This window comes from Cynocephalus volans, chromosome 16, assembly GCF_027409185.1.
Source record: "Cynocephalus volans isolate mCynVol1 chromosome 16, mCynVol1.pri, whole genome shotgun sequence".
Taxonomy (NCBI): Eukaryota; Metazoa; Chordata; class Mammalia; order Dermoptera; family Cynocephalidae; genus Cynocephalus; species Cynocephalus volans.
In genome coordinates this window covers 6,583,138-6,610,998 of record NC_084475.1, presented here as the reverse complement: position 1 = coordinate 6,610,998, position 27,861 = coordinate 6,583,138, and the positions used below count along the sequence as shown (strand labels likewise).

Below are 27,861 nucleotides of genomic sequence, written 5' to 3'. Positions count from 1 at the left end.
AGGGTTTGGATCCCCATACTGGACAGCTGCCAAAAAAACCCCAAAACAACAAAGTATAATGGCTATATCAAGTCTAGATTTCTGTCAATACACTCTATGATGTCTGCACATTGATGAAATCACCTAGTGATCGTATCTCAGAACGTATCCCTGACATTAAGTGACACATGACTGCGCCTACTTCCAGGTCTGGCAGCACCTTGAAGATCTTCTAATCCAGCACCATTTGCTTTTATGGAAGAGTAAAAAGGGGATTCCTGAGAGGTGAAGTGACTTGCCCAAGATCACAAAACTAGTTTAGTGGCATTGGTGGGGTCTAGTCCTGGAGGCTGCTGTCTCCTGACCGAGTGATTTCTTCACTATATCCTGTCAGAGACAAAGGGCCTTCTCACCCTGAGGTTGAGGGGAGAGGGATGAGCATTCCTGGTGCAGGAAGTGCCTGGAGTGAAGGGAAGGAGGAAGGAACGAACACTTTCTGAGCATATGCTATAGATGGTTCTTTCACATATGCTACCTCATTTAATCCTAACAACTCACAAGGTAAGTATTATGCCCATATGGTCTTTGGGAGCATGGGGGAAAGGAAACAGCCCTTTGGGGTCACCAGTGCTTGGCTGAGGTGGCTGGGTTACCAGACCTGTTAGTACTAGGAAGCAGTTGAATTCTTAAATAGGGATGTGACATAGAGTCAAAGAGCCACTGGGCTTTAGGGAGAGCACCAGAGAGATGAAGGGGTGTGGTCATACGGCCAGTGGAATGGCAGAGGTGGCTTTAGACCTGAGCTCTCTGCTGGTCTGCGTGCTGTGCCTACCATATCTACATTGTCTACTGTTTGACTGCCCCTACCTCGCCAAGTTTCCCAGGGGCTGGTTGTTGATTTTAGACCACATCCCTATGCGAGATGGGACTCTGTCCGAGGATGGGCTTTATGCAGGCTTCAGCACACGGCTACCTAACTCACCCAGTTGGAGATGATAACTAGGCACGATCTGGCTTCACTTATAAGGGCAGGGCCGGCCGGCTGAAAGGTCAGTGAAAGGGTATGGCCAGTGGTCAAAACATTTGAATTTTGTCCAAAGGGGATTCACTTGTTCAGGCCAAAATCTTTCCCGTCCTGCCCTCATGCCTCACATGCCATCCATCAGCAAGCCCTCGGAATCCTCCTAGAGTCTGACGACACAGTTGGCACCACTACCATCCAAATCCAAACCACCGCCATCTGTTGCATGGATTACTTTAATAGCTTCCTACTTGGTCTCTTTCCCTTCTTGCTTCTCCACTGTAGTCTCTCCTCCATTGGGAGGCCAGGGTGATCTTTTTGGTTCACCTCTGCTCAGTTTCCTCCGGTGGCTTCCCACCATGTGGAGAATGAAAACCACACTCCTAACATGGCCTGTGGCTTCCTAGTGTTCTGGCCCCTGACTGCTTCTCCAGCCTCCTCCCTGCCTGCTATTGCTTTAACAGGCTGAAGTCCATCTAGCTCTCGTCTCAGGCTCTTTCTGGAATGCTCATCCCCTAGATTGTCCCATGACTTACTCCTTAGCATCACTTTGAAACAGCAACTCCTCATACCTTTCCTGACCACTTTCTCTAGAGGAGACTCCCCTCCTCTCATGGCTTGCTATTTCTTTTTCCTGCTTTATTTTTTAAAAGCTTTTGCCACTGTTTAAAATTGCAATTTTTTACTGTGTGTGTTTTTATCATCTTCCTCACTAAAATTTAAGCTTCACAAGAGCAGGAGCTTTGTTTAATTCATCAGTGTGTCTCCAGTGCCTAGGAGAGTGCCTGGCACAGGAACGTGCTCAGTGAGTACTTGCTGAGGAAATGAATGCGTGGGAATGCTGACGCTGTCGATGTATGTTGGTGGGAAAGTGTAAAGCTCAAGTAACCACTTTTCCAACCGTATCCATATGTGGAGTAAACACAGCAAAGTTTTCATTCTAGGCTGGCTTTTTTTTTTCTTTTGACTTTTACATAAATTTTATTTATTTTTATTGAAACATAATTGATTATATATATTTGTAAGCAACAGATTTGAATATCAATGCATGTATACACATGTGGTGATCAAATCAGGATAATTAGTGTACTCATTAAGTTTTGTGTACAAGACTTAATCAGTCTGTAACCCTTAGCTAATTTCTTGCTAGCTGCCCCTCCCACGTTCCCACCTCTAATAATCACAGTTCTGTTCTCTCTTTTTTTGAAAGTTCACTGTATTATTGTGATTCATTCTTTCTTCCTTCCTTCTTTCCTTCTTTCTATCTGTCTTTCTTTTCTTTCTTTCTATTTTTCTCTTTCTCTTTCTTTCCTTCCTTCCTTTTCTCTCCCTCCCACTTATGAGTGAGGACATGAGGTATTTCTCTTTCTGTTATGTTGGGGTTTTTTTCGATTATGCAAAGTGTTTCAGGGCAGTGTTCCTCCAAATCATGTCATATATGCCATGGAAATGCAAGTCCATTTTGTTAGTTTCTTCAGACTGCTGTAACGAAGTACCAAAAACTTAAGTGGCTTGAAACAACAGAAATTTATTTTCTCTGGAGGCTAGAAATCTGAAGTCAGGGCATCAGCAGGGCCACACTCCCTGTGAGGCTTTGGGAAGAAGCCTTCCCTGCTTCTCCCTAGCTTCTGGTGATGGCCAGCAGTCCTTGGTGTTCTTTGGCTTCCAGCGGCATCACTGCAATCTCTGTGTCTGTCATAACATGAGGTTCTCCTTGCGTGTCTCTTTCTTTACGTGGTGTTTTCCTCTTCTTATAAGGACATCAGTTATATTGGATTAGGGCCACCCGAATGACCTCATCTTGATTACATCTGCAAAGAACCTGTTTCCATATAAGGGTTACAATCACAGGTACTGGGAGTTAGGAGTTCACAATATCCTCTTGAGGGACACAGTTCAACCCATAACACATTTTAATATTGGTGGAGGCAAATTAAACACAAATGCCTTCCAGTGTTAAATACCATATTTATTTGGCTCTGATACAGTTTTTAAAAAACATTTTAAAATCTCTGAAATCAGGATAAATCCTACATCCATAGTCTTAGAGTTGATGAAATAGGGTAGTTTGGATTCTCTACTGCTTATTGGAGCTTTTTGCTCAGACCACAGAAATGTGTATTACCTTGAACTTCCCCTTCCTTGGGTTACTGAGCTGCTGCTACATCTAATGAAGGAAGAAAAATAAAATAAGCTTTCTTAGCAATTTGCTATAGAGAAACCACTTGCACATCCATAGGGCAGTTAGCATGAGATGTTTTCTTCTTTGATGACACACTCAGCCAGGTGACTGTAATAGAAGATCAGGCACACCTGAGCCATGGGTGTCCCCATGGACCTACTTGGAAAGTGGCCAGTCAAAGGTCACAGTGGCAGGGCTGTGCACCCAGGTCTGAATTCCTCTCTGGCAGACAGTAGAGAGGTGTCTATAGTGCTTGTGGTACAGATCGTCCTCCCTTGCTAAACACCTCTCACTATGATGTAGGTCTCTCCTCAAGTCCCCTGACCTCGTTAGAGTGGCCCATTCCTGAATTCTAACATCTTGTTTCATTGGACAACGTGTCCTCGAAATAGCCCCCACTGACGCATTGTGACTCCCACTGGATCCAGCTCTCTTCCTTGTTTCCTTTTTCTCTCCATTCCCCACCGTTAGTCTCTCTTCTGGTTCTGTGAATCAGGATGATGTGCCAAGCCACAGCCTTCTACTTCTACTTTCCAGGCAAACTTCTTGGCTGCCTCTGTCTTTCTTTTCTAGTTGGCCTTCTCTTCTTGGCCGTCCTCCTAGATTGGATTTTTGGACACTGATGTTCCTAACTCCATTTAGAAGCCGGAGCTGACAATTGATCATTTTACCCTAGCCTGATACTTTCTGGCTCCACGCTCCCACCACTTCTTGTTCAGTGCCCTGTCGACTGGTGTCTTTGGTGAAAAAAAAAAAAAAAAAAAGTAAAACATTCACCTGCCTTAAACAGCTTGAGACTCAGCGTAAAAACAGCAACCATGAAAACAATAGCAACTGTAGTAGCAGCAGCAGCAGCAGCACCATTTACTGAGTACTTTCTGTGTGCCAGCTCTTGTGCTCAGAGCTTTACAGGGATCGGTTCACTTCATCCTTAACAACCACCCTGTGAGGACAAGGGCCAATCCACCTTGTTTCCCTGGTCTGGCTGATCTGTCAATGGAAAGGGGCAGTAGGAGTTGTTCATTCTTTTCAATGACATTATGGTGAAGATCCCCACTTCTCCAGCAGGGCTGAGTCTGGGCCTCAGAGGCTGAGCAGGAATGCAGGCCTTATGGATGACTCGGAACACAGGCCTAAACTCCTTCCACATGTTCAGCAGGGAAGTGTGGCCTTGGAGTGCAGCTCATTGAATCAGCATGGACCCAGCACAGAGACTGATGAGTCAGTCACTTTCAACCACTGCATACCAGGGAACCTGCCTAGTGGCAGGACTTGGTTGGGGGGTATTATGAGGGGGATCACTGGTTCTCACGAAATCAACCTGTGATTCATTAAAAAGAGGGGATGAAGGGAACTGGGTGACTGTGACTCTCCAGGCATGACTTCCTAAAGAACAAATCCTCATCCTCTGGGCTCAGGGACCACCTGTTCACTGGGAGGGGCCTGCTGTTATTTAGCATCTGGCAAAGCTTTCTATGGTGGCTACAAGCCAAGGACTCATGGGGAAATGCTAATTTGGTAATAAATAGATGGATAAATGGAGAATGAATAGATGAATAAAATGACTCTTTTCAGGAATGTTAAATTGAGAATGAATAGATGGATAAATGGATAAACTGGGAAAAATTTTCAAAAATAATTTGACAGCATCCACACCTCCCACAGTCCTCTTTTCTAACTCTTCCCATGGTCTCATTTTGCTTCTCCTCCCCCAGTGAAAATTGATAGCATCTATGTCCAGAATTAACCCCAGGATGCCAATTCCTATGGAAACGCCCAAAAGGAAGGGAGATACCTAAAATAGTTCAGGCTGTGCTCCTCTCAGAGCTCTCCTGACAGATCAGTAAAGAGGGGCCATGACCACGTCTGCCTGGGGAAAGAGCAACTGGAAGGCAGAGAGACGGCCAGACAGCCCTTGCAGTGAGAAGCCTTGGGCTGCATTGTTGGTTCGGAACATTCAGGTATTTTGAATCTGGCAGCTCTTGGAAGACCGGCTACTTTTCTTCCATTTTGGATATTGCATGGTTGAGGGCTGCCCCACCTCAGAGGTGACCTTGATGCTTTAGCGTTAGGCCTGGAAACAAAGCTGTAATTCCCACTCCGCAGTCCTCGCACTCACATGCCCGGGTAGTCAAGTCAGAGGGTGGAGCCCTGGAGGTTACTCGTGGGCTTACATCTCACTTGTAGAATTTTAGAGTTGGGAAAGGCCTTTGAAGTTAGACAATTTAAACTTCCATTGTTCTCCCCCAAATACTAGATTATATGTGGAATCTTTGAAGCATCTCCTGGAAGCCCCAGGTTTCCTCAGAATTCAAACACAGTCCTTCCAGCTCCAAAATTCCACGTTCTTCCAATTTATTTATTTTATTTTTATTTTTATTTTTAAAGATGACCGGTAAGGGGATCTTAACCCTTGACTTGGTGGTGTCAGCACCATGCTCTCCCAAGTGAGCCACGGGCCGGCCCTTTGTTCTTCCAATTTATATCAGTCAACCTTTTCTAACATTTTTGCAGTTCTCACTGGAGCATTTTATGCTTGGATTCTAAGATATACAGTTGGCCCCCCTATCAGTGGGTTCCACAATCCATGGAATTAACCAACCTCAGATCAAAAATATTTTTAAAAAAATTTTGGCTGTATTGAACGTGTACAAACTTTTTTGTCTTATCGTTGTTTCCCAGACTATACAGTATAACAACTATTTACATGGTATTAGGTATTATAAGTAATCTAAAGTTGACTTAAAGTATAAGGGAAGATGTGCATAGGTTATGCAAATACTATGCCATTTTCTATTAGGGACTTAAGCATCAGTAGATTTTGGTATCTGAGGGAGGTCCTGAACCAATCCCTCATGGATACTGAGGGATGACTGTATGTATTGGGAAGCTTGAGAAGATTTCAGATTTGCTTTCCCCTAGCAGACTGGTGGGACACTGCGACCGAAGTCACCTCTCCTTCCTCCTGTTCCCACCATATTTAGGCTTTGTGTTAATGTTAGCAGATCGGGCCTTGGATCCCCTGTGTAGTGGCCGTGAATATCACTAGAATAACTGAAGAGAGGACACATTGCCATTTCTCTGGGCCTCATGTTTTCATTTGCACAATGTAGGTGTCAAACCAGTTGTTAATTAAAGCCTTTCCATCAGTTATGATCTGGCACTGGGGTCCATGGCTCAGCCTGGCCCGGTCACTTGCCATCACTGTGGCCTCTTGACTGAGGGCTTGATGAGTTTCTCCCGATCTTACCAACAGCCTGTGTATGGTAAACGTGTGTGGCTAGGGTGTGTTTGTGTGCAGCTGACAGCTGAAAACCTGGGCATGTGGGAAAATTGGGAAGGATGGGGCAGGCTGGTTCCTTCACTGAGCCAAATCAGGTGCTCATGCCTTTGTCTGTCTGTTGCAGGGCCCAACATCTGCACCACCCGAGGCGTGAGCTCCTGCCAGCAGTGTCTGGCTGTGAGTCCCGTGTGTGCCTGGTGCTCAGATGAGGTAAGGAGCAGACACCTGGCCTTGATTCTTCCCCAGACTTAGCTGCTTTTGTGTAAGAACAGATCCTTGGGGTTATCTCCTCTGCCCTAAACACACAAACCTGTTGTCTGTTCTGGGCAAAACTCGGGCGAATCCCTCCCGCTGGTGGATGGTGGAAGAGTTGTGATGGGGTGGCTGGGATGCCATCCAGAGTCTGCGCGTAGCCCCTGGCACTGGCCGGTTTGGATGGGCCTCCTGGTCTCACCATAACCAGTGCCACCCTTCACTACACTTTGCTTGCTTTTTGTTGAGCTGGAACATCCCAGGGAGGTGGTCCTCAGGCCTCAAAAGGAGAGGCAGGGAGGGTTTTAGGTACGGAGGGGTCCTGGCTTACTTCTTTTTCCAGAATTTCAAAATGGCAAATAGAGGAGGCATCTGGCACTTGTGTGTGGGATGTTTAGTCAGAGAATCTTTTCTCTTCCTTTCTCGCTGACGATCGGGCCCCATGGCTTTACCTTTTCCTCTTTCTTTTCTCTTCTTTCCTTCCTTCCTTCCTTCCCTCTCCTAGGTGTCAATGAGGGAAGGAGCTGGGCCCATTTGGTGAGGATGGGAAGGTGACAGGAAAGGGTTAGCTGTGTCTAGGCAAGGTTTGTTTTGTCTGGGGCCCTGGGGAATGAGTATGTCTGAGGGAATGGCTGTGCTTGTGGCAGGGGTGGAAATTTGGAGCTGGCAAGAGCTGGTGGGGGGGTGGGGGGAGCGGTGACTGTGGCTGGAGAGATTCCCAGTGATTACAGCATCTGAGCCTGAGTCACTGGCCTGTTCTGGCCCCTGGCAGGTGGTTACCTGAGCTCCTGGCCTGGCTGTTGTTCAACTACTTGAGGTGTCTTCTCTGTCACATAGCAAGTCCCTGATCTCTACGGTTTTCTGACTGCTCCAACCCGGCCCCTCATTTTCTCTGTCTGCTTCTCTTGCTGATTCGCTGGGTTTCCTAAAAAGGCAACCTTCCTGGCAGGCTAGGGGGAGGAGCGGGAGCTGGGAGGCTGTGTTTATCCTTGGACAGTGGGCTGCCAGAACAGCGGAGGCCCCCTCAACATGCTGCTATGGCCTCCATGCTGTTCAAACTATAGAAATGATCCCTGAAAGTATAGTCTTCCTCCATGCTGTTCAGCACGGGAACTGCTTCCAGAGGCAGCTGCCCAACATCTGGGCCACACTGACTTCATTTAGCAAATGAAACATTCCCAGGGGCTGGGAGTGGGGGTGGGGGTAAGAGGGGGGAGATGGGTGAGTCCTTCTTCTCCACCCCCGCAGGTTCTCTTCCCCTCTGGGCTGAGCTGGCTGCTCAAGTGTGGTGTAGCCTCCTCCCTTCTCATTTGCCATGTCCTCCTTTCTTTGGTTACCCTCATGATATTATTAAGCTTCTTTCACAAGACTTCTGCAATTGAATCCTGGAAGAAGGGAGAGCTGGAGGGGAGGGAGGGCGTCTCATCTGGGTTGCATGACCTGAGCCCTGCTGGAGCAGAGGTGGAGCAAGGGCAGAAGACTTAACATCTCTCAAAAGACACTTCCCCTCCTCCTTCCTTCCTTTTCAACCCAAGCAAGAGAAAATGCAGGCAACTCTGGCCCAAAAATTCTGGGGAAAAAGAAAATTGAGTCTTGGAAGGGGTCTGTCCTGCCCTCTTCCCACCCCCTCCCCCCATCATTTTAAAACTCTCTTGATCTTGTAGTTGAGGTGGGCTGAGGTCTGATCAAAGCTTTTAGGTCACGTGATTTCTGAGATGCAAATGTAGAATATTTATGGGTGACTGCGTTGCAGGTGCATCTTGTCCGCTGGGGCAGTCTGTGGGAGGGTGGGGGGAGAGTGCAGGGTAGGATCACAGCATGATGTAGGACCAGCCTAGGAATGGGGGGGGTTGAGTTCGTTGAAGAAAAGGGCACAGCTAGGACCAAAGACAATGAGTGAGGGGAGGTAGAAAGTCCAGTGAGATATTCCCCAGGAGAATGGAACATAAACAGGAAAGTAGGGGAGGCCAGGGGTTTAGTGAATGACCACAACTATCATTAAGCAAGAGGGAGGTGGGGAGAGGAGAGAGGAAGGAGGAGCCCAGTGTGGGGCAGATGTTTCTACCAGGGGGTGTGGGGTGGGAATCCCCAGCTGTTACCTGAACATGACTGCTATTTTTTTCCTGAGGGAGCAGGGCTTCCTCTGCACAGACCAAGTTTAACTGCTGCAAGTGCCTTGGCCATTGGCTTAAAAAACTAAAGGCAAACCATCTGGTCCATTTTGTACGTGATTTGCTGAATTATCAACTCTGGAGAGCCCTCTGTGCTTCTGCCTCCCCTGTCTTGGCTGTTTCAGTGCCTGGAAAAACAACTGGTTGGGCTCAGCTTTCCCTTGGTCCTAGAGGACAGCAGCTCTGGGTGTGTGTAGTGAGCGCTTGGCTGGGTAATAGGAAAACACAGCCAACGTAGATGAGCATGGAGTTTGGGGCCCATCTGCATAGGGTGTGTTCTTGGAGAGTTGGATACCGACACGGGTTGGAGTGGCATGCTGTTCTGGTCTGTATGTCTAGCAAAGAGGCCAGCTTCTCACAGAGATTCAAGTTGCGGTCTCAGCCTCGGTGGCACCACTTTGGAGACTGGAACTTTCCAGACTCATTTGGTGGTGGGTATCACCTGTGGTGCTTGTTAAAGATGAAGGTTCCCAGAACGGACCCTGGACCTATTGCATCAGAATGTTTGATAAACACTGCTGATGGAAGGGTCGAGGTGGGTGGAGGTGGAGTTAAGGTTGCTAGATAAATGCAGAACACCACTTAAATTTGAATTAAACAAAAAATAATTTTTAGTATAAGTATGTCCCAAATATTTGCTAAATTTGGCAACCATAAGTTGGAGGGAAATACTAGGCAGTCTTTGATAGGCCTGAGTGCGCAATGGAAGGTAGACCAGCTCATACTTAGTCTGATATCCAGGGATGAAAGAAGAAAGGGTGGGTTTGGGTCTAACAAAGTAGAGGAAGGCTCCAATAGGACTTCCTTCCTCTTTCCTTCTCTGCGATGGAAAGGTTTAGGCCACTATTGATGTTTCCTTTTAGTCACTAACATAATTTTGTTCTCAATTCTCTGCTGCTTGTTCTTTCTGCTTATTTTTAATCTGGAGGACAAATGTCTACCTTGAGAGTTTTGCTCCAGTTTGATATTATGAAAAAAAAAAGTATGATTTGAGTGTTCCTCTTGTAAACAGTGAGGTGTGTACACCAGCAACTATACAAACTTTCCTTTTCCTCTCCTCCTTCGTTCTGTCCTTTCTGTACGTCTCTCTCTGAGTGTCCAGGCAATTTTTTGTCCTCACTGGATGAGTAAATAAAGACAACAGTGTTAATTTATTTGTATTGGAGATGTTTTGGTGGCTCTCTGGGGTTAAAAAAAGAGTCCCAGGGCATATGGACTCCTGCCCTCCAAGAAAAGAGTAACAGTAGGGGTTTTAGTGGTAACTGTTGAAAAGAGTGACCTTATGTTTGCATTTATTTGTCTATGCCATATGTAACAGGATTTGAGTATATTTAATGTATCTTGAGATTTTTATATTTTGAAAGCGCTTCACACTCTCAGTTGTGTTTTATCCTCTGCCCAACCCTGTGAGACAGGCAGGATAATGACAATTATTCATGCTGTACTTTCCCAATTTCCAAAATGGATTAATGGAGAATGGTACTCACAGCACACGTCACTCTCCCAGGAAAGAGGTAATTCAGCAAGCTGGCTCGGAACGTGGCTGGAGCCTCCCGCCACTGTGCTTGGAAGCTTCCTGTGGGCCTTGGCTAATTTTGCCCTTTTTGTGTAATGTCCAGTTTCACAGGGAGCTAGAACTTTCCTATCTACCCTCCTTCTAGCTTTCTCTCTGAGGATCCTGGAGACCCTGCTTTCACCTTCTCAATCCGGGTTACTGAGAAAGGGAGTGTTGCCCAGGGGTGTTGAGGTCACTGCCTTGGTATCTTCTGGGACAGGAAGCTCTCAGGGAGAGCTTGGCCATTGTGTTCCTGACCTCTGATGTCAGTGACCACAGAGGGAGGGAAGGAGCTGCTTTTGTTTTTCAGTGTTTAATTTTTCTGAGGAAATTCATAACAAACTGTAAGGACTGTCAGTGTGTCTTAGCACTTCAAACCCTCTTCTAATTAGGACTGTCACATTAGAAAATGGGAGTCAGGAAAGCCCCTCCAAAACATTCTGTCCCTTCACTGATGCAGCCTGAAGACACCTGATGGTCTTGCTGCTGACATTCGGTTTTCTGGTCTCCCCTTTCTGCTCTCTCCTTCAGCATCTGTCTTGTCCTGGAAAGGATCAGCTCCTCACTGCATCTCGTTTTATCCAATCATTGCCTTTTTTGGAAGGTTTTCTCCATGGGGCTTTGTAGGCAGCTGGAATCAGAGATGAGGTTAGGGGTTTTTTGAGCAAGAAAGAGATTGCTTCCTGAGGGGTGGGAGAGATGGGCAGCGACCACAGGAGGAGTCTGGGCACAAACCCCGGAGTGCCCATGAGTTCTCCCTGCTGCCATTCTGTCCTCAGCCAGAGCCGGGTGTGGGGGAGGAGATTGTCATCTCCCTCAGTGTCGTGGAGGGTCTGCAATGTCCCTGTTGGAATATTTGTGGCCAGGAAGGTTGAGTCTTATCCACATGTTCCCATTGCTGAGGCCATTTCTCTACCCTCAGACCTGCTGAAAGAGGAAGAAGGAAGCTCTTTTCCCTTGTTGCTTGGGCCAGGGTGGTCCTCATGCTGCTGGTGTTGTTCATGTTCCCTTCCACATGGGGGAGCTCTTCAGCCTATCGGAGGGGGACTGGACTGGCGAGAAAGGGAGACACTTCAAGCATGGGGAAGGGTTTTGGGTTACAGAGTTTTTGAGGATGGATGGCTCCTGGTGGTCCAGTCTCTCTCCTGGCAGTATGGCTCCTAGGTGACATGAGGGGACTGAGGAGCAGGACTTATCCATCCTTCCACACACCTTTCACATCTTCATCCTGCATCTTGTTCCCTACCCGGGGCATTCTCTGGTGTGGCTCTTCCTAGAGGCTGTCCCTTCCATACTCCTGCTTCTCTGCCTTGACTCTCACTCATACAGAATGCAAGAAAACTTATTTTATGAGGATAATAACATTCAGACTATTTAGTTGGCATCTCAATTCCGCCACTTCCTAGCCCTGCAACTTTGGGCAAGTTACTTAACTTCTCCAAGCCTCAGATTCCTTACCTGTAAGACTGGGTCTTTCATTTGCAATCTTCTAAGCCTTAGGTTCTTCACTTGTAAAATAATCATAGTTCCAGCATCACAGAACTGTAGTGAGGATTGCATTAATCCATGGAAAGTGCTCATCACAGTGCCTGACATGCATTAAGTGCTCAGTAATTGTTAACTTTGGTTGTTCTGGGATATTGGTATAGATTATCCAGCTGACTTTTGGAAGTGATTGTAAGGGGTGTGGGTAAAGGTGCGGGTGAGGGGAGAGCCTGAAGTCCTAGACATTATGAAATGGATCCAGAGAGGGGTTTTCCAGCTTTCTGGCCAGTCCCCTCAGCCCGGCAAGGAGCCATTATGGACATGCGTCCACACAGTGCTGGCTAAATTTGCTGAATGTCAGAGCAGGAAGGGGCTAAAATACCATGTCATCTAATCTTCTTATCAAACAGGTGGGGAAACCGTGACTTAAAGTGACTTATCTGAGGTTACATGGCTAGTTAGTGGCAGACATAGGATTGATCCTGTTTCTTGATTTCCCGTGTTCTTTCCAGTACGACATGTCTCCCATTCAAGGCTCAGGTGTAAGCTCACACAGAACTTCAGAGGGCTGTGGGATACATGCCAGGGTTTCTGGAAGGGTGCTCAGTTTGTTCTTTGTCCAGGGTGAAGGAGGAAGCAGAAGGGGTAGGATAGGCTTTGGTCAGGTGCCTGCCATTATGGCACTTTTCTAAGCTTGTGGAATTCATTCATGATCAATTTGTCTAGGAGCTGTTTATCAAGCATCTTATAGTAAGCACTAACACTTATTGAGCACTGTGTAGGGAGGGAGTTAGAGTATAACACCCTCTGAACTGAGAAGGTACTTTGTGACGGAAGAAGGAAGCAGGAAGATCCATATGGGATACAATGATGTTTATTACACAGAGTTTATCATCTTAACTGTTTTTCATTGTACAGTTCAGTGGTATTAGATACATTCATAATGTTGTGAAACCATCATCAACATCCACCTCCAGAACTCTTTTCATCTTGTACAACTGAAACTCTGAACCCATTTGTACTGGATTGAATTATGTCCCCCCAAAACTCACTGTCGCTTGAGTTGTGTCCCCCAAGTTTTATGTATTAGAAACTTAGCAGGGGCCAGCCCGTGGCTCACTTGGGAGAGCGCGGTGCTGACAACACCAAGTCAAGAGTTAGGATCCCCTTACCGGTCATCTTTGGAAAAAAAAAAGAAAAGAAACTTAGCCCCCACTGTGACTATTATGAAGGTGGGAAATCCCGTTATGGTAATTGAAAGATGGGACCTCGAAGAGGTGATTGGACTGTAGGACCATGCAGTAGGGGATGGATTAAAAATGGTGGTCAGGTGTGGTTCTGAGAGCTCCAGAAGAAGAGAGGAGAGTCTGTCTGTCTCTCTGCTTCCACCATCTTGCAATGTGAGACCCCTGGGTCACTGTTACCACCACCAGATGGACTTTGGACTTCCCAGCCTCAGAAACTGTAAGCAATAAATTTCATTTTCATATAAATTACCCAGTTCCAGGTATTTTGTTATAAGCAACAGAAATGGACTAATACACCATTAAACAACAATTCCCCATTTCTCCCTCTCCCCAACTCCTTGTAACCACCATTCTACTTTCTGTCTCTGATTTTAACTACTCTAAGTACCAAGGGAGGGATTTTTATTATCCTCATGTTACTGTTGAGAAAACTAGGCTTGGAGAATTTAAGTGACTCACCCCAGTAACCAGTTAGAAGTGGCAATGCTGAGATTTAGTCTTGGCCTTTCTACTCCTGGGCTCTTAGCCCTTACACTTTACCACCTCCCATGCTGCCTTCCATCTGTCATCTTTGTGTAAGTCCTGGGTTGGGTGCTTGGAATAGAGAGGGAATCAGCCATACACAGTCCCTGTCTTCCTGGATCTCACAGCCTAGCCAGTGTCTAACATAGTGGCTTCCAAACTGTTTTGACCCTGACCTACAGAAACATGTTGTATATCATTACTTGTTATGCATATTATACCCCCACTCTCCAATACATAAATTTCACAAACCACACTTATTTTTACTATTAATACACTTGAATATCTTTTATTCTGTCCTATTGCATTTTATTTAATAAAATGATGGTTAAAACCCACTAAATTGACCCACAAATGAATTGTATTTCACAGTCTGAAAAATGCTGGTCTAACAGGCATCTTGCTATACAGGCCCCTTTCCTAGCTATCAATCCATGGACAGGCACTCACTCATCCTTTCTGATACCTCAGTTTCCTGTTTCTGTACAGTGGTCCTAGGGATTGTCCTAGGAAGGACCACACCAGTTCATTTATCCTGGTTTAGCTCTGAGTGCTGGGTAAGCTATAAGGCATTGGGAGGTGGCAGGGCCTGCAGGAGGCAGAGAGCCACCCTAGCTCTGATTGCAGGGCTTCCCCTTGGGGTCCTATCTTACAGTCCCTGCCTCTGGGCTCGCCCCGCTGTAACCTGAAGGAGAACCTGCTGAAGGATAACTGTGCTCCGGAGTCCATCGAGTTCCCGATCAGTGAGGCCCAAGTACTGGAAGCCAGGCCCCTCAGCGACAAGGGCTCTGGAGACAGCTCCCAGGTGACTCAAGTCAGTCCCCAGAGGATTGCACTCCGGCTACGGCCAGGTAGGGATGGGACTCATCGAAGGGAAAGACCTGGGACAGGTGGGCATAGGGTACAAGATGAAAGTCTGAGCTAGAAATCTTGGGGCATTAGCTCAGAATGGAGATGGGGTGGGAAGGGAAGGATCTGGGGGGAGGTGTGGCCAGGACAGTGGAAGAAAATGGAAGGTGTTGCGACTTGAGTCAGAAGAGCTGAATTTGGATCTTAACTCCACCATGTATTAGCTGTTTGACCTTGGGCAAGTTACGTAACCCTTCTGATATAGTAGGTGCTCAGAAAGTGTTTGTTTCTTTGCCTGACTTGTTTCACTTAATATAATTCTCTCAAGGTCCATCCATGTTGTTGCAAATGGCAGTATTTCATTCGTTTTTATAGCTGAGTAGTATTCCATTGTGTAGATGTACCACATTTTCCGTATCCACTCATCTGATGATGGGCATTTGGGCTGGTTCCAACTCTTGGCTATTGTAAAGAGTGCTGCGATAAACATTGGGAAACAGGTATACCTTCGACTTGATGATTTCCATTCCTCTGGGTATATTCCCAGCAGTGGGATAGCTGGGTCGTATGGTAGATCTATCTGCAATTGTTTGAGGAACCTCCATACCATTTTCCATAGAGGCTGCACCATTTTGCAGTCCCACCAACAATGGATGAGAGTTCCTTTTTCTCCGCAACCTCGCCAGCATTTATCGTTCAGAGTCTAGGGAGGTTTTGGTGATGGGGAGCAATAATCAGCCACAATGTATATCGACAAAATAAAATTAAAAAAAAAAAAAGAAAGTGTTTGTTTCTTCTTTCCCCTAGTGGCTGTTTCACCTAGCTTATAGCTTTGCGTTGAGGTGCAAATGAGATAGAGGATGAGAAAGCGATTTGTCAGTCCCTTTTCCATGGTGGATTGGGGCAGGGGCTTGGCGGCTGGCAAAATAGGGAAAGAAGGCCTTCAGAGGGAGGAAGGATTAGGCTCAGTGACAGACGTTTTGAAGCATTGATTTTTGACTTTCCAATTAAATCAGGAAGAATTTGAGACCTACTATGTGTAAGGCATGTGCTAATGGGTGCTAATGGAATTGAGAGAAAGATAGGACACAGATCCTGTCTTTTACAGAGACTGAAGTATAACAACTGCCCAAACCTCTGTCACTCAGGGTGGAAGACACTTGGGACCCAGAGGATTAGATAGATGGGGATTTAGAGAAGGTGGAAAATTTTAGAATAGAAAAGAAGGAGTTAAAAATAGGAGGGTCAAGCATCGCCTGGAGATCCGGCCTGCCCCTGGGAGCTGCGGGACTCTGGCAGGTGCCTGTTTCGGTTTTAATGTCTGCCACAGTCTGGTACAGGCTTTCTCCCCCTCATCACGTGTTTGTTTTTACTGTACTGAACTTTATTTATGGCAGCTAAAATTAGCGTCCACCTGCAGGTGTAAGAAATGGTGGATCCAGAAATAGTTTTGTGTGATAAGGTTTTTAAAAAGGTGGAGGTGTTTCAGCTGCGCACGTTTTTATAACTGCCCACAGCCTGAGATCTCCACCTTCGTGGGGCTCCTTTTCAGGAGCTGGGATGTCTACACCTGTTGAAAATGAAACTGGAATTCTCAACAGGGGAATTCAGTGTTTCCTCCTGCAATCCACCTAAACGCCCACTTCTTACGTAGGGATTCAGGAAATTGGCAGGTGGCTTCCAGAGTCATTTTGGAATATCACAATGTCTTTTTAAAGATGAAGGGCACTGTGTAATACTTGAAAATAACCTCCTGGCACTGGTTCCCACAGCAGGTTCCAGGGCCAGCTTCACCCGAGAGCCCCAGTCCGGTTCATATGTAAATACCTTTTTTTTTTTGGTAGAAATAGTATTTTTATCTATCAAGACCATGAAGTCCTTGTTTCTATAACAGCTCAAAGTAATATTTCTGGACCATTTGACACATAAGAAATCAAAATGGAAGTTGTCTAAGTGCTTTTGTGACAGCAGTGTGGGTTGCAGGCAGGTGTTGGGTGAGCTCCTCCCATCTGGCACTCAACTGTGGGGCTGGATTCCTGGAGCTTTGCCTTCCCTGAGGAGCCCCTCAGGTGCTGCATCACCCTCCGAGGACCCAAGCCCTGGTCCCGCCTCCTGTCTCATGGGACCTGTCTGCAGGGGTTGGGAGACCTGTGGCCCCTTGTCCTGTGACAGCGTGCCATGCTCGGGAAGCCCGTGCCATGTTAGAGGGTATGCTGCATGCCAGACTGACCCAGGGACCTGTGATGTTGACACACCACATGGTAATATGTTTTCTAGACACAATTTGATGTAAGGAGATGATTAAATAAAGTGCCATCTTGAGAAAAGAAAAATAGGAGGGTCAAGAGATTGGAAGAGGAATAGAATTGCGAGGGGAGAGACAGCACCAGGGCTTTCAAGTTTGGTTTGATCAAGCAGTTTACTTAGTCTCAACTGTGTCCAAATCTGCTTATTCAGTCTTAAGAGGGAGAAGAGGAGAAAAACTATAATATCCTCTCCATTCCAGATGATTCGAAGAATTTCTCCATCCAAGTGCGACAGGTGGAGGATTACCCTGTGGACATCTACTACTTGATGGACCTGTCTTACTCTATGAAAGATGATCTGTGGAGCATCCAGAACCTGGGCACCAAGCTGGCCTCCCAGATGCGCAAGCTCACCAGTAACCTGTGGATTGGCTTCGGGGCCTTTGTGGATAAGCCTGTGTCACCATACATGTACATCTCTCCACCAGAAGCCCTCAAAAACCCTTGCTTTGAGTAAGTCCCTCTTCCAGAAGCCCAGGAAACACCCCTTTCCTTTGCCCCTGGCAGGTCAAATTCCTGGTTCCTAGTTCTAGCTCTTGCATGGCTTTGTTGGCTGCCTTCTGGGCAAACCATAGCTCCTGTCTGCTTTGGTCTTCCTGTCTGGCAAATGGGCTTAGCCTGTTGATCTGGAGCACGTGTCTGTTGAGCACAAGGTTGTTTGGAGACCCAGAAAGAAAATTCATCAGCTTCTTAGTCTTGGTCACAAATACATAGGAGGTAAGAGAGAATGGGAGGAAATGAGGTCAAAAGTAGAGAGAAATTTACAGAGAAGCGAACAAAAGAGTCATGATTTCAGAAGGATGGATTCCATAGTTGTCATTATTGCCTTCCTCATCAAGGGCATGCATCCTGCAGGGTTAAAACATAAAAAATTAACTCCTAGGGCCGACCCCGTGGCTCACTCGGGAGAGTGCGGCTCTGGGAGCGCAGTGGCGCTCCCGCCGCGGGTTCGGATCCTATATACGGATGGCCGGTTCGCTCACTGGCTGAGCACGGTCACAAAAAAGGACAAAAAAAAAAAAAAAAAAAATGAACTCCTAGAGGAATATAAAAGAGTGGAGGTGGCATTTATTTAACTCTTTATGTATTGTGTCTCTGACGTTTTGGCTTATAAACTGAAAGGCTTATTTATTTAACTGGTGGAGACTATGCAAACCCATGTATTATAATAATTTAAAATATGGTTACTGAGCCTGACAAGGTGTGAATTCACTTTTTAGTTTTCAAAGTTAGATGATGTGGCTTTTAACCTTCTGTCTGGGTTGTAAGGTTTTCTTGTAAAGACATCAGCTATCAATTAAACAGACTATTAGGCTGGGGACAGAAATGCTCCCGTCTGGCCTGATCTATCAGTTTATTGATGGTTCAGGAACCTTAGCTTATTGATGGACTTTTGCTTTATTGTTACCTTGGAGTAGTGTTACGTATAAGCTGATAGCAACAACAACTTGAGCCTTGCTCTGCTCTAAGTGCTTTGCATGTACTAACTCACTTAAGACTCACAACTCTTAGCAGACCTGTGCTATGATGTTCCCATTTTCAGATTAGGTTTAGAGAGGCTTGCCAAAGGTCCCATGATAGTAAATGGGGAGCTGGGATTTGAACCCAGGCAGTCTGGTTTCACAGCTCAGTCTCTTATCTTCTAGGCTAGCTGATGGTGAGGTTGATGTGACATCTCAGGTAATTTGAGGAGTTAGGAGTCTGAACTGTCTGGGTTGTTGTGGGTTTATGGAACTGGCCTGGGCATACCACTGTCCATATCTGTCCTCGTCCCTTTCCCTTTCCCTCCCAATCCCTATGCTGCCTTTTCCATCACGGTTTCTACTTAAATTATCTCTGTCCCTCCCCAGTATGAAGACCACCTGTTTGCCCATGTTTGGCTATAAACATGTGCTGACACTGACTGACCAGGTGACCCGCTTCAATGAGGAGGTGAAGAAGCAGAGTGTGTCACGGAACCGAGATGCTCCAGAGGGTGGCTTTGATGCCATCATGCAGGCTACAGTCTGTGATGTGAGTTTGGAGGGCAGGGAGTGCCAGGTGTGGTTGGCATAGATCAAAGCAGGGAAGGAAGTGGCTCAACCCTGGGGATTTCTGGTGTGACGTAAGAGATGAGAACTAAGCAGAGCCTTGTGCATTATGAGTCATTATTGCTTCTGATATGCAGCCTCTGCCTATATCCACACTCTGGCCAGGGCTGACATTTTCTTGAACCTCAGTGGTCCCAGATGTTCCCTGGGGGGAGCATGTTCCCACCTTCTCTGGAATTATTGCAGAGTCAAGGCTGGGTTAACTTAACCTCAGCAAAGTAGTCAGGTGTTCGGATATTTCTTCTAGCCCAGCCCAGCTGTGCAGATGCATGTGGGTTTCTAGATGGGCAATGTGACTGTCACTGGGAGATTTAGGTTTGGAGTTGAAGAAGGTATCATTCAGCCTCTTGAACTAATCAGCTATGAGACTATTTTCCTAAAAAAACAAATACCCCTGAGTTGGAAAGCTCTAGCTTGGGTTCCCAGGGCTGGGACTGAGGCCCTTTTCCAAGACAACTTGTTCAGCCCTTCAGCCAGAGAGGTCTTTGTTCTCTACCAAGGACATGGCTAAAGTTGTTTTATCTTTTTTTAAAAAAAAAAAAAAACAGGAAAAGATTGGCTGGAGGAATGATGCATCCCACCTGTTGGTGTTTACCACTGATGCCAAGACTCATATAGCACTGGATGGAAGGCTGGCAGGCATTGTCCAGCCCAATGATGGGCAGTGTCATGTTGGCAGTGACAACTATTACTCTGCTTCCACTTCCATGGTGAGATCTCTGGTACCACGTAGATTCCCCATTCCCTATGGCCAGGGCTGCTGAGATAGAGTCCTTATGTGAATATGAAAATGGCAGCCCATCTTCTGGGCAGGGGGCAGGGCTTGGTTTCAGCCTTCCCCTGCCCCCTGCCAACTAGACACCCTCATCCAGGATACCGCCTGTACAACATTAGAGATGGCCCTGACTGGTCGGTGTTATGACATGCCCACTGTCACCAGCAGCAGCAGCAGCAGCAGCAGCAGCATAGCATCAATAATGGTCAGAGAGGACTTTCACAGGTCTAGCTGGAAAGCAGCCCTTCCCTTCTACTCTGCACTGATTAGCCCCTTCTTGGAATACCATGCTCACTTGTGGTTGTTGGAAGAAGATAGAGGAGAAAGAGACAAAGATCATCAAAAGCATGGATAGCAGGTCCTATGAGGAAAGGTTAAAGGGCTCAGAATCATTTAGCTTGAAGGAAAGAAGGCTAAAGGATGATTTAGCTGGTATATGAGAAGACTTCTTATAAGTTGTTTTACATGGCTGTAGAAGGTTAAACAAGAGGAAAGGAATTTAAATTGAAACAGGAGCCGTTGCTGTAAGCCATAAAGGAAGTGTGTTGACGCTCAGATTGCTGATACTCTAGGTATCTGGAAGGAGGTGTGAGCTCTTCATCTCTAAAGATGATATAGGAACTCCCTGGAATAGGTGGCTTAAAGATACACCTGTGTAAAGGTGGGAGACTAAGCTGGATGAACTCATGAGCTCACTGCAAGGTCTAGGCTCCCATAACATGTTCACAATTCACCACCTCCCCCAGTGTCACTTGAGTCCCTTGGTGTCAGTCATATCCAAGTTGATCACTATCAGGCAATGGGCAAGACAGCAACCTTTGACACCTAATCTATGCAAGGAACTGGTCCAGGGGCTGAGGGAGATAAAGGAGACTATGTAAGGTCCTTTTGTGTTTGTAAGATCAACTTAAGTTTTTGGCTTACTTGAGGAGAAAGGATATATGCGTTTACTAATAACACTAGATGCATGATTAGTGCTAACTGGGCAGTGCAGTCAATAAGGGCTGCAGGTATTCAAACAGGAAAGCCCATCTTGTGCTGGGGTGGTCAAGGAGGGCCTCCTGGAGGAGGTGGGACTTGAGCTGGGTCCTGAGGAAGGAGGAACATTACCAAAAAGAAGGCCACTCCAGGTGAGAGGAAGAGTGGGCCGGATCAGTACTGAGTGCAAGAGGGAGAGAAGTGAGTGATGTTTGGAAAGAAAAGCTGAGACTATGTAGTGGAGTCTCATGAGGGCCAGGCCAAGGCATTTTTCAGTATCTCTAAAACGACGAGGACTAGCCCAGTGCCTGGCCCATGGAAGCTGCACGTGGTATTCGTGCATTCAAACTGAGTAGGAGGAAAGAGGTGCTTAGTTTTGACACCACTGGCTGGCACCTCTTCACTTTCCCTTAAGTTCACAACTAGATTTGTGCAGCTTCTTACCCTTCTTGCCTCACTTTGTCCATGGGTAAAAAAGTTTAAGCACCATCACTGTCTGGGCCACAGACCAAGTCAGCCACCTGCCTTCAAAGGCTGAGAATCCAGGGACATATGTGAGACTTCATTCACTTCCGCATCTTCCCCTTTTCCAGGATTATCCCTCTCTGGGACTGATGACTGAGAAGCTATCCCAGAAAAATATCAATTTGATATTTGCAGTGACTGAAAATGTAGTCAGTCTCTACCAGGTAACTATGCCTTTGGGGCTTCCGGGAGTGGGCCCTGTGATGGGTGGACCTGGCCCAAGGAGCCAGCCCAGGGCTAGCATTGCCCATGGTCCCCAACCAGGAAAGACCCTCCTTCAACCTACTCCCCAGGAGCTAAAGATTCCTCTCTAGCCTTTCTCCTCCAACCTGAACCTACCAGGAGGGGTGTGTTGATGTTTGCAGTAGTGGAGGGAAGGTAATTCAGTGGGGGAAGGAGTGTAAGAGGTTTCCTATAGTTTTGCTCGGGGCTGAAAAACTGCTAGATGTATTCCTGGCGGTGGCAAGTAAACTATCCCATGCCTTCCCCTAATCTTCATTTTAAGACCCTAAATCTGATGTAGGGAAGGCTTTTGGAGACTACCACTTCCCTTTGATAAGCTCTAGTCATCTTTGTCTTCCTTTCTAGAACTACAGTGAACTCATCCCAGGGACCACAGTGGGGGTTCTGTCCACTGATTCCAGCAATGTGCTCCAGCTCATTGTTGATGCTTATGGGGTAAGTGTCTTGCGCTAGGAATGTGCCTGCTGAGAGTCCACCTCACTTAGCTTATGCACATCAAGTCTGGGCGTCCTGGCTGCCAGTCCACCATGCAGCCATACTGGCTTCCTCTTGTTCTCCAAGATGCCAGGCAATGGCCAGCCTGAGGGTGGGGGTGGGGACAGTGATTAGATGGAGATGAGCAGGAACCTGAAGTTGTGGGAGGCAGAGTGAGGGAGAGCTGGGCTCCATCAACAGAGGAGAAAGGAGCTGAGCCATGCCGAGGTTGACTAAATATTAGATAGAAAGTGCTCCTACCCAGGGTAACCAGTATTGGCACTCTCCTTTTGCACATTGTTGAGGCCTGCAGGAGGGTGTAGCTGGTTTAGGTTTTACCCAGGCTCACCTACACACTGTGGGGACAGAAACAGGGAGCAGGTTCCTGGGCAGGAAACAGGCTCCTAGAGGTGCTCCAGCAGCTTCAGGCAAACCTCAGCATTTGGCACTGCCAGGGTGAGTCCAGAGCCACCTGGTAGATTTTGCTTGGGATGGAATTGGCTCTTGCCCATTTCCTTTCAGCTCATTTCCTTATTCTCTTTTGCCCTTTTCTGCTCAGAAAATCCGCTCTAAAGTAGAGCTGGAAGTACGTGACCTCCCTGAGGAGGTGTCTCTATCCTTCAATGCCACCTGCCTTAACAATGAGGTCATCCCAGGCCTCAAGTCTTGTGTGGGACTGAAGATTGGAGACACGGTAAGGGGGCGGGGTGGGGGCTGAAGCTGCAGCTCTGACCCTGGCCTGTGCTCCAGGGCGTTGGTGGGCACCCCGGCCCTGCCCTCCCCTGTGCCTTCTTCCTGACGCCATCACAAGTTAGATGTGATGGAGCGCCAGCCTTTTCCTCCGAGGCTTCCGTTGCCTAAGCCTTCTCTACGTGGACATCATTATCAGGATTCTAAAATTTTATTTTATTTTTGTTTATGCTGTAATTTAAAATTTTAATAAAATAGAAAATTTCAGATTACACAGAGAACAAGTCCATCCACATGTTGATAAAATTCTAGAAATATTTTCTATAAAAAGTTCAGTATTTGATTGGGAATGAATCGATTATAACATGATTTCTACAGGTACAGCCTTCCCATCCTCACCTCCATTCAGTTTTGAGAAATGTTAAAAATACAGAAAAGTACAAAAATAAGACAAGATATCCATATACCGCAATTCAGAATTAATCAGTATCTTCCTATATGTACTTACAGTCTTTTCTATTTAAGAGAAATCTTTGACCCCCACCCCCCCCCAGCCACTCCCTTCCCTTTCCTTTCTTCCTAGGTGACCGCTATCAAGTTTGGCCTGTATCCCTCTGATTCTTTTCAAAAACATTTACACACATACATATATTCATTGCCCACATATAGTACTAAATTTCATGAGCAAAGTTTTAGTTCAAGTTTACAAAAAGATATTGTACTATATGTGTGCTTTTGAGACTTGATTTTTCCCCTTCAACATGGTTTCTCAGATCTTTCTGTTAACACATGTGGATCTCACTTGTTGTATTTTACAGATATATAGCATTCTCTCATAAGACGTTTCCATTTTGTTTCTGATGGGTGTTTATGTTGTTTCTGATTGTTGGCTACTACAAATCAAACTGTACTAAATATCCTGGTACATATTTCCCTAGCATAGAATTGTTGCGTATTTTTCAATTTGTTGCAAGGAATGTTTTCCTACTCCCAAAGTCATAACCATTTTATATGGCTTCTTCATATTCCTGTTTCTAATCCCCGTGGATCTTTCTTTTGTGTATAGTTCACGGTCTATTTTTTTCCCCCATGGTCTATTATTTTCTCCTGCTGCTGCTACTATCATATTCCAAATTCCAATAAATGTATAAGTCTCTTTCTGGAATCTCTTCTGCTCTGCTGAGTCAATCCCACAAGAGTTTTATATTATTTGGAGATGATCATATCATCAATTTTTGTCTCTTTCTTTCCAATACTTACCACTTATTTTTCTTATTACAATGTGAAGATCTCCAGATCTGTGCTGATAGCAACGAGAATGAGCATCTGTTTTCTGTTCCCAGTTTTAGTGGAAATGTATCTACAGTTTCAGCTTTGCCGTTTGCTTCTGTTCTTTTCTTGGGCACGATCTTTTTATCATACAAATGTCTTTTTCTTTAGTATGAATTCTTTGATATCCCAACTTTTTAAAAGCATTTGTTAACGTTGACTTTATTTGTGGTCTTCGCTACAGAATGATAATTTCTGATGTGCTATGAGGTGTAAATTCTCTGTGAGTTCTCTGGTAAGTCAGTCAAAATTGTGTTTCAGGCTGGCCAGTTAGCTCAGATGTTTAGAGGGCAGCCTTATAACACCAAGGTCATGGATTCAGATCTCTGAACTGGCCAGCCTCCAAAAAACAAAACAGAAAATTGTGTTTCAAACTCAAAACTTCAAAAGGGTGTTGCCTTAAAAACATATAAGGTCTGAGATCAGAAGAAGTGTACTTCCAGTTTTCTTATACTTACTGCTTTTTTCCTTAGTCTGTGCTTTATTGGAGATGGATGCAACTTGCCTCCCAAGTCTTGCTGACTCTCTGTCTGCTCATCATATTCTCAGTCTTCTTCTGGACAGACTTCCTTTCCCACTTCTTTCACTACCATCTTGCTTCAATGGAGAATCACGTAAAGTCTGGTCACTTAACAACCTGCTACTGGGGAAATGACACAGTACTGCAATGTGGATGCTGGGGCTAAAGTGCCATCCTAGAACTCAGGCTGAGCCTGGGGCCTCCGGGCCTTCTGAAGGATGAGGCAGGTGCAGTCTCCAAGGATGCACAAGGGAGCAGCCCCACTGGGCAGTTCCACTGCGTAGCAATCTACTTTAGAGATAGTCCTTCTATTACCAGTAATATCCCCTTTCTGGCCTTGGACTACATTTCCCTCAAGGCTTTGCTGGTCAACTTTCTCTCTCTCTGTCTCTCTATCTGTCTCCCCAACACGAATGTGGCTGGCTCCTCCTGTGATTGCAGGGCTGTTGTGAGTAGACCTTCTTTGGAGTCAAATGAGTCGAACCTGCTGGGAGGTTTGAAGTGGGGACTCCCTTTGAAGCCTCCCAAACACAGTGTCAAAATGAGCTGAGCCCAGACTCAGAGGTAGGAGGACACCATCTTGTTTGTGGCTGGTGAGGCTCTAGACTACCTATCGGGATGTTTTTTAGAACTTGCATTTTGGTTATCTCTGTTTGTGTATACACAGTTGATTTGCAAATGAAAATATTTCTTGCCTTCAGCCCCTAACCAATCTCCAGCCTCCCCAAGATAATGCTTTTCTTTTCTCCACAATGTAAAATGGCAGCATCATCTATAAATACCTATAGAGCACTGACTATGTGCTGGGCATTGAGGTAGCTGCTGAAGATTCAACAGCAAATGGAACAGGCAAAAATACCTTACCTCATGGAATTTAAGAATGCAAATGTTCATTTTGCCCCTCCAGTCCTCTGTGGCTTTCCTTATTAGTTGGTTCTCCTGTGCTTCTGCCTAAGGGGAGAGGGGTTGGTGGAGATGGAGGAAGGAAAGGAGGGAAATAGATCTTTTGATCCATCAGTCTTTCTATTGATTTATCTATCAATCTATTGATCTGCCCATCTTCTAGGCACATGTGCACACACCCCATGAAAGAAATATTGGCCTGTGATGAAATGTTATGTAGAAATTGAACAGTGAATACCGAGTTTATCATTGACCACCATGTGGCATTATGTGGTGCAAAATAGTGCTTTGTGTGTCTTACTGATATTATTTTTTTGTCCATCTGGAATTTGACAAAAATTTTTTTAATGAAATATATTGATTGTACATATTTGTGGGGTACACAGTTATATTTCAATACATGTATACTACATATGTTGATCTATTCAGGGAAATTAGCCTATTCATCTTTGCAAAACTTAATCGTTTCCTTATGATGTGCACATTTGATCTCCTCTCTTACTGATATTGTATAATCAGTCCAGCTAGCTTAGGTGGCCAGAGCAGTGTTCCCAAGTTCACAGGTTCTGTTCTGCTTGAGCTGGTTTATCTCACCTATGGAATAAAAACAGCTTTCTATTTCTTGACTGTAAATGATGTCTCTGCTTCCAGCTAGATATATCACAGTGGCACAACCATCCTCTTGTTTTTGCTTTGCAGACCTTGATAAATGGGAAGACAGGGGAACTCCAGATTCTGGGAGGACAAAACACCCAACTGGGTATTCCTTGGCAGGCAGGGAACACCTTCTTTTCCTCCAGGGCTGGAGTGTTAACTGGGGCCACCTGTGTCTGAATGCATCCTGCTTTCCATCCAGGTGAGCTTCAGTATCGAGGCCAAGGTGCGTGGCTGTCCCCAGGAGAAGGAAAAGTCCTTCACCATCAAGCCTGTGGGCTTCAAGGACAGCCTCACTGTCCAGGTCACCTTTGACTGCGACTGTGCCTGCCAGGCCCAGGCTGAGCCTCACAGCCACCGCTGCAACAATGGCAATGGGACCTTCGAGTGTGGGGTGTGTCGCTGTGGGCCTGGCTGGCTGGGGTCCCAGTGCGAGTGCTCAGAGGAGGACTACCGCCCCTCCCAGCAGGACGAGTGCAGCCCCCGGGAGGGCCAGCCCATCTGCAGCCAGCGGGGTGAATGCCTCTGTGGCCAGTGTGTCTGCCACAGCAGTGACTTTGGCAAGATCACGGGCAAGTACTGTGAGTGTGATGACTTCTCCTGTGTCCGCTACAAGGGGGAGATGTGCTCAGGTGAGTAGAACTAAATGCCTCTCCCATCCTGGTACCCACATGTACACACCTGTAGCCCTGGAAACATAGGAGAGGGCTTGAGGTGGGCAGAGGTGGGCAGAGCTGAGTAGATGGTGTTCCACTCTAGTGGCAGAAAAACGGAAACGAAGTTCTCCTTAATTTCATTCAGTTCCTTGCTCATGGGGTACAAGGAAGCTAAAATGAGCCTCTGCTTCCAGAGGCTTCTCTCCCTCTTAGAACAGGGTGGGAATGAGTGGGGAAACTTCCAGATCAAGATAGTTTTTTTATTCTTTTATCTGTCCACTCGGCTTATATATATATATTTTCTTTCTTTCTTTCTGCTAATGTCTTAAGTCAGTGGTTCCTAATCTTTTTGAGTATGAGGACCAATCCCTTTTTCAGGTTAAAAAAAAAAAAATCACCCACTGATGATAATTAAATTTTTAGTATTTGTAGACTTATAAAACACATAATTCAGAATATGTAGTAACGTTAGTAATTTTACATGAACTTATCTTTTTATCACAAGAGATTTGGATGTAGTATGCATGCAAGATATTAGAACTTTAAAAAAAAAAAAAAAAAGATGACTGGTAAGGGGATCTTAATCCTTGACTTGGTGTTGTCAACACCACGCTCTCCCAAGTGAGCCACAGGCCAGCCCTAAGACATTAGAACATTTAATGGGCTAATAGACTTAGAACAATGTCTGGAAAATGACATGCTCTTGTTAAATGTTAGCACCATTTTATTATCCTTATTATCATTGGTACTACTATTACTTTTTGGATTTTAGATCTGTGCTGTTCCATATGCCACTAGCCACATGTCGCTACTTAAATTATTAAAATAAAATTTAAACTGTACTTCCTTAGTCAATTAGTAGCCACATGTGGCTAATGGCTACCATATTGGACCGCACAGATTTAGAACATTTTAACATGGCAGAAAGTTCTTTTGGGTAGCAGTGCCAGGGAGTCACTGACTATAGACTGGAGTTACGATTTTGAGTCCATCTGCCTGCAGGATGCTGAGCTGCTATTCTCATTATGAAATTCAGTAAAATCCTGAGGCCCACTGATAATCTCAAACTGGTTTCTCCACTTCTGGGGTACTTCCCCAGCGAGAAGTTGTTGAACTAATGTTAACGTAGTCTTTATCTGCAAACATGCTAACATCACTCTCAGAGGTTAAGT

At 45.8% G+C, this 27,861-nt stretch overlaps 1 protein-coding gene across 1 annotated transcript in view; it reads left to right on the top strand.

The window, feature by feature from the left end:
- Positions 1-5,038: 5,038 nt before the first annotated feature.
- The window catches only part of ITGB3 (integrin subunit beta 3), a 36,325-nt gene continuing 13,502 nt past the window's right edge, over positions 5,039-27,861 (top strand). The window contains exons 1-10 of the mRNA XM_063080355.1: positions 5,039-5,102; positions 6,590-6,675; positions 14,353-14,548; positions 17,053-17,305; positions 18,703-18,865; positions 19,491-19,652; positions 21,289-21,384; positions 21,809-21,898; positions 22,497-22,631; positions 26,236-26,665. Of these exons, the coding sequence (XP_062936425.1) occupies positions 5,039-5,102; positions 6,590-6,675; positions 14,353-14,548; positions 17,053-17,305; positions 18,703-18,865; positions 19,491-19,652; positions 21,289-21,384; positions 21,809-21,898; positions 22,497-22,631; positions 26,236-26,665 (1,675 nt within the window). The remainder of the gene's footprint in view (positions 5,103-6,589; positions 6,676-14,352; positions 14,549-17,052; positions 17,306-18,702; positions 18,866-19,490; positions 19,653-21,288; positions 21,385-21,808; positions 21,899-22,496; positions 22,632-26,235; positions 26,666-27,861) is intronic.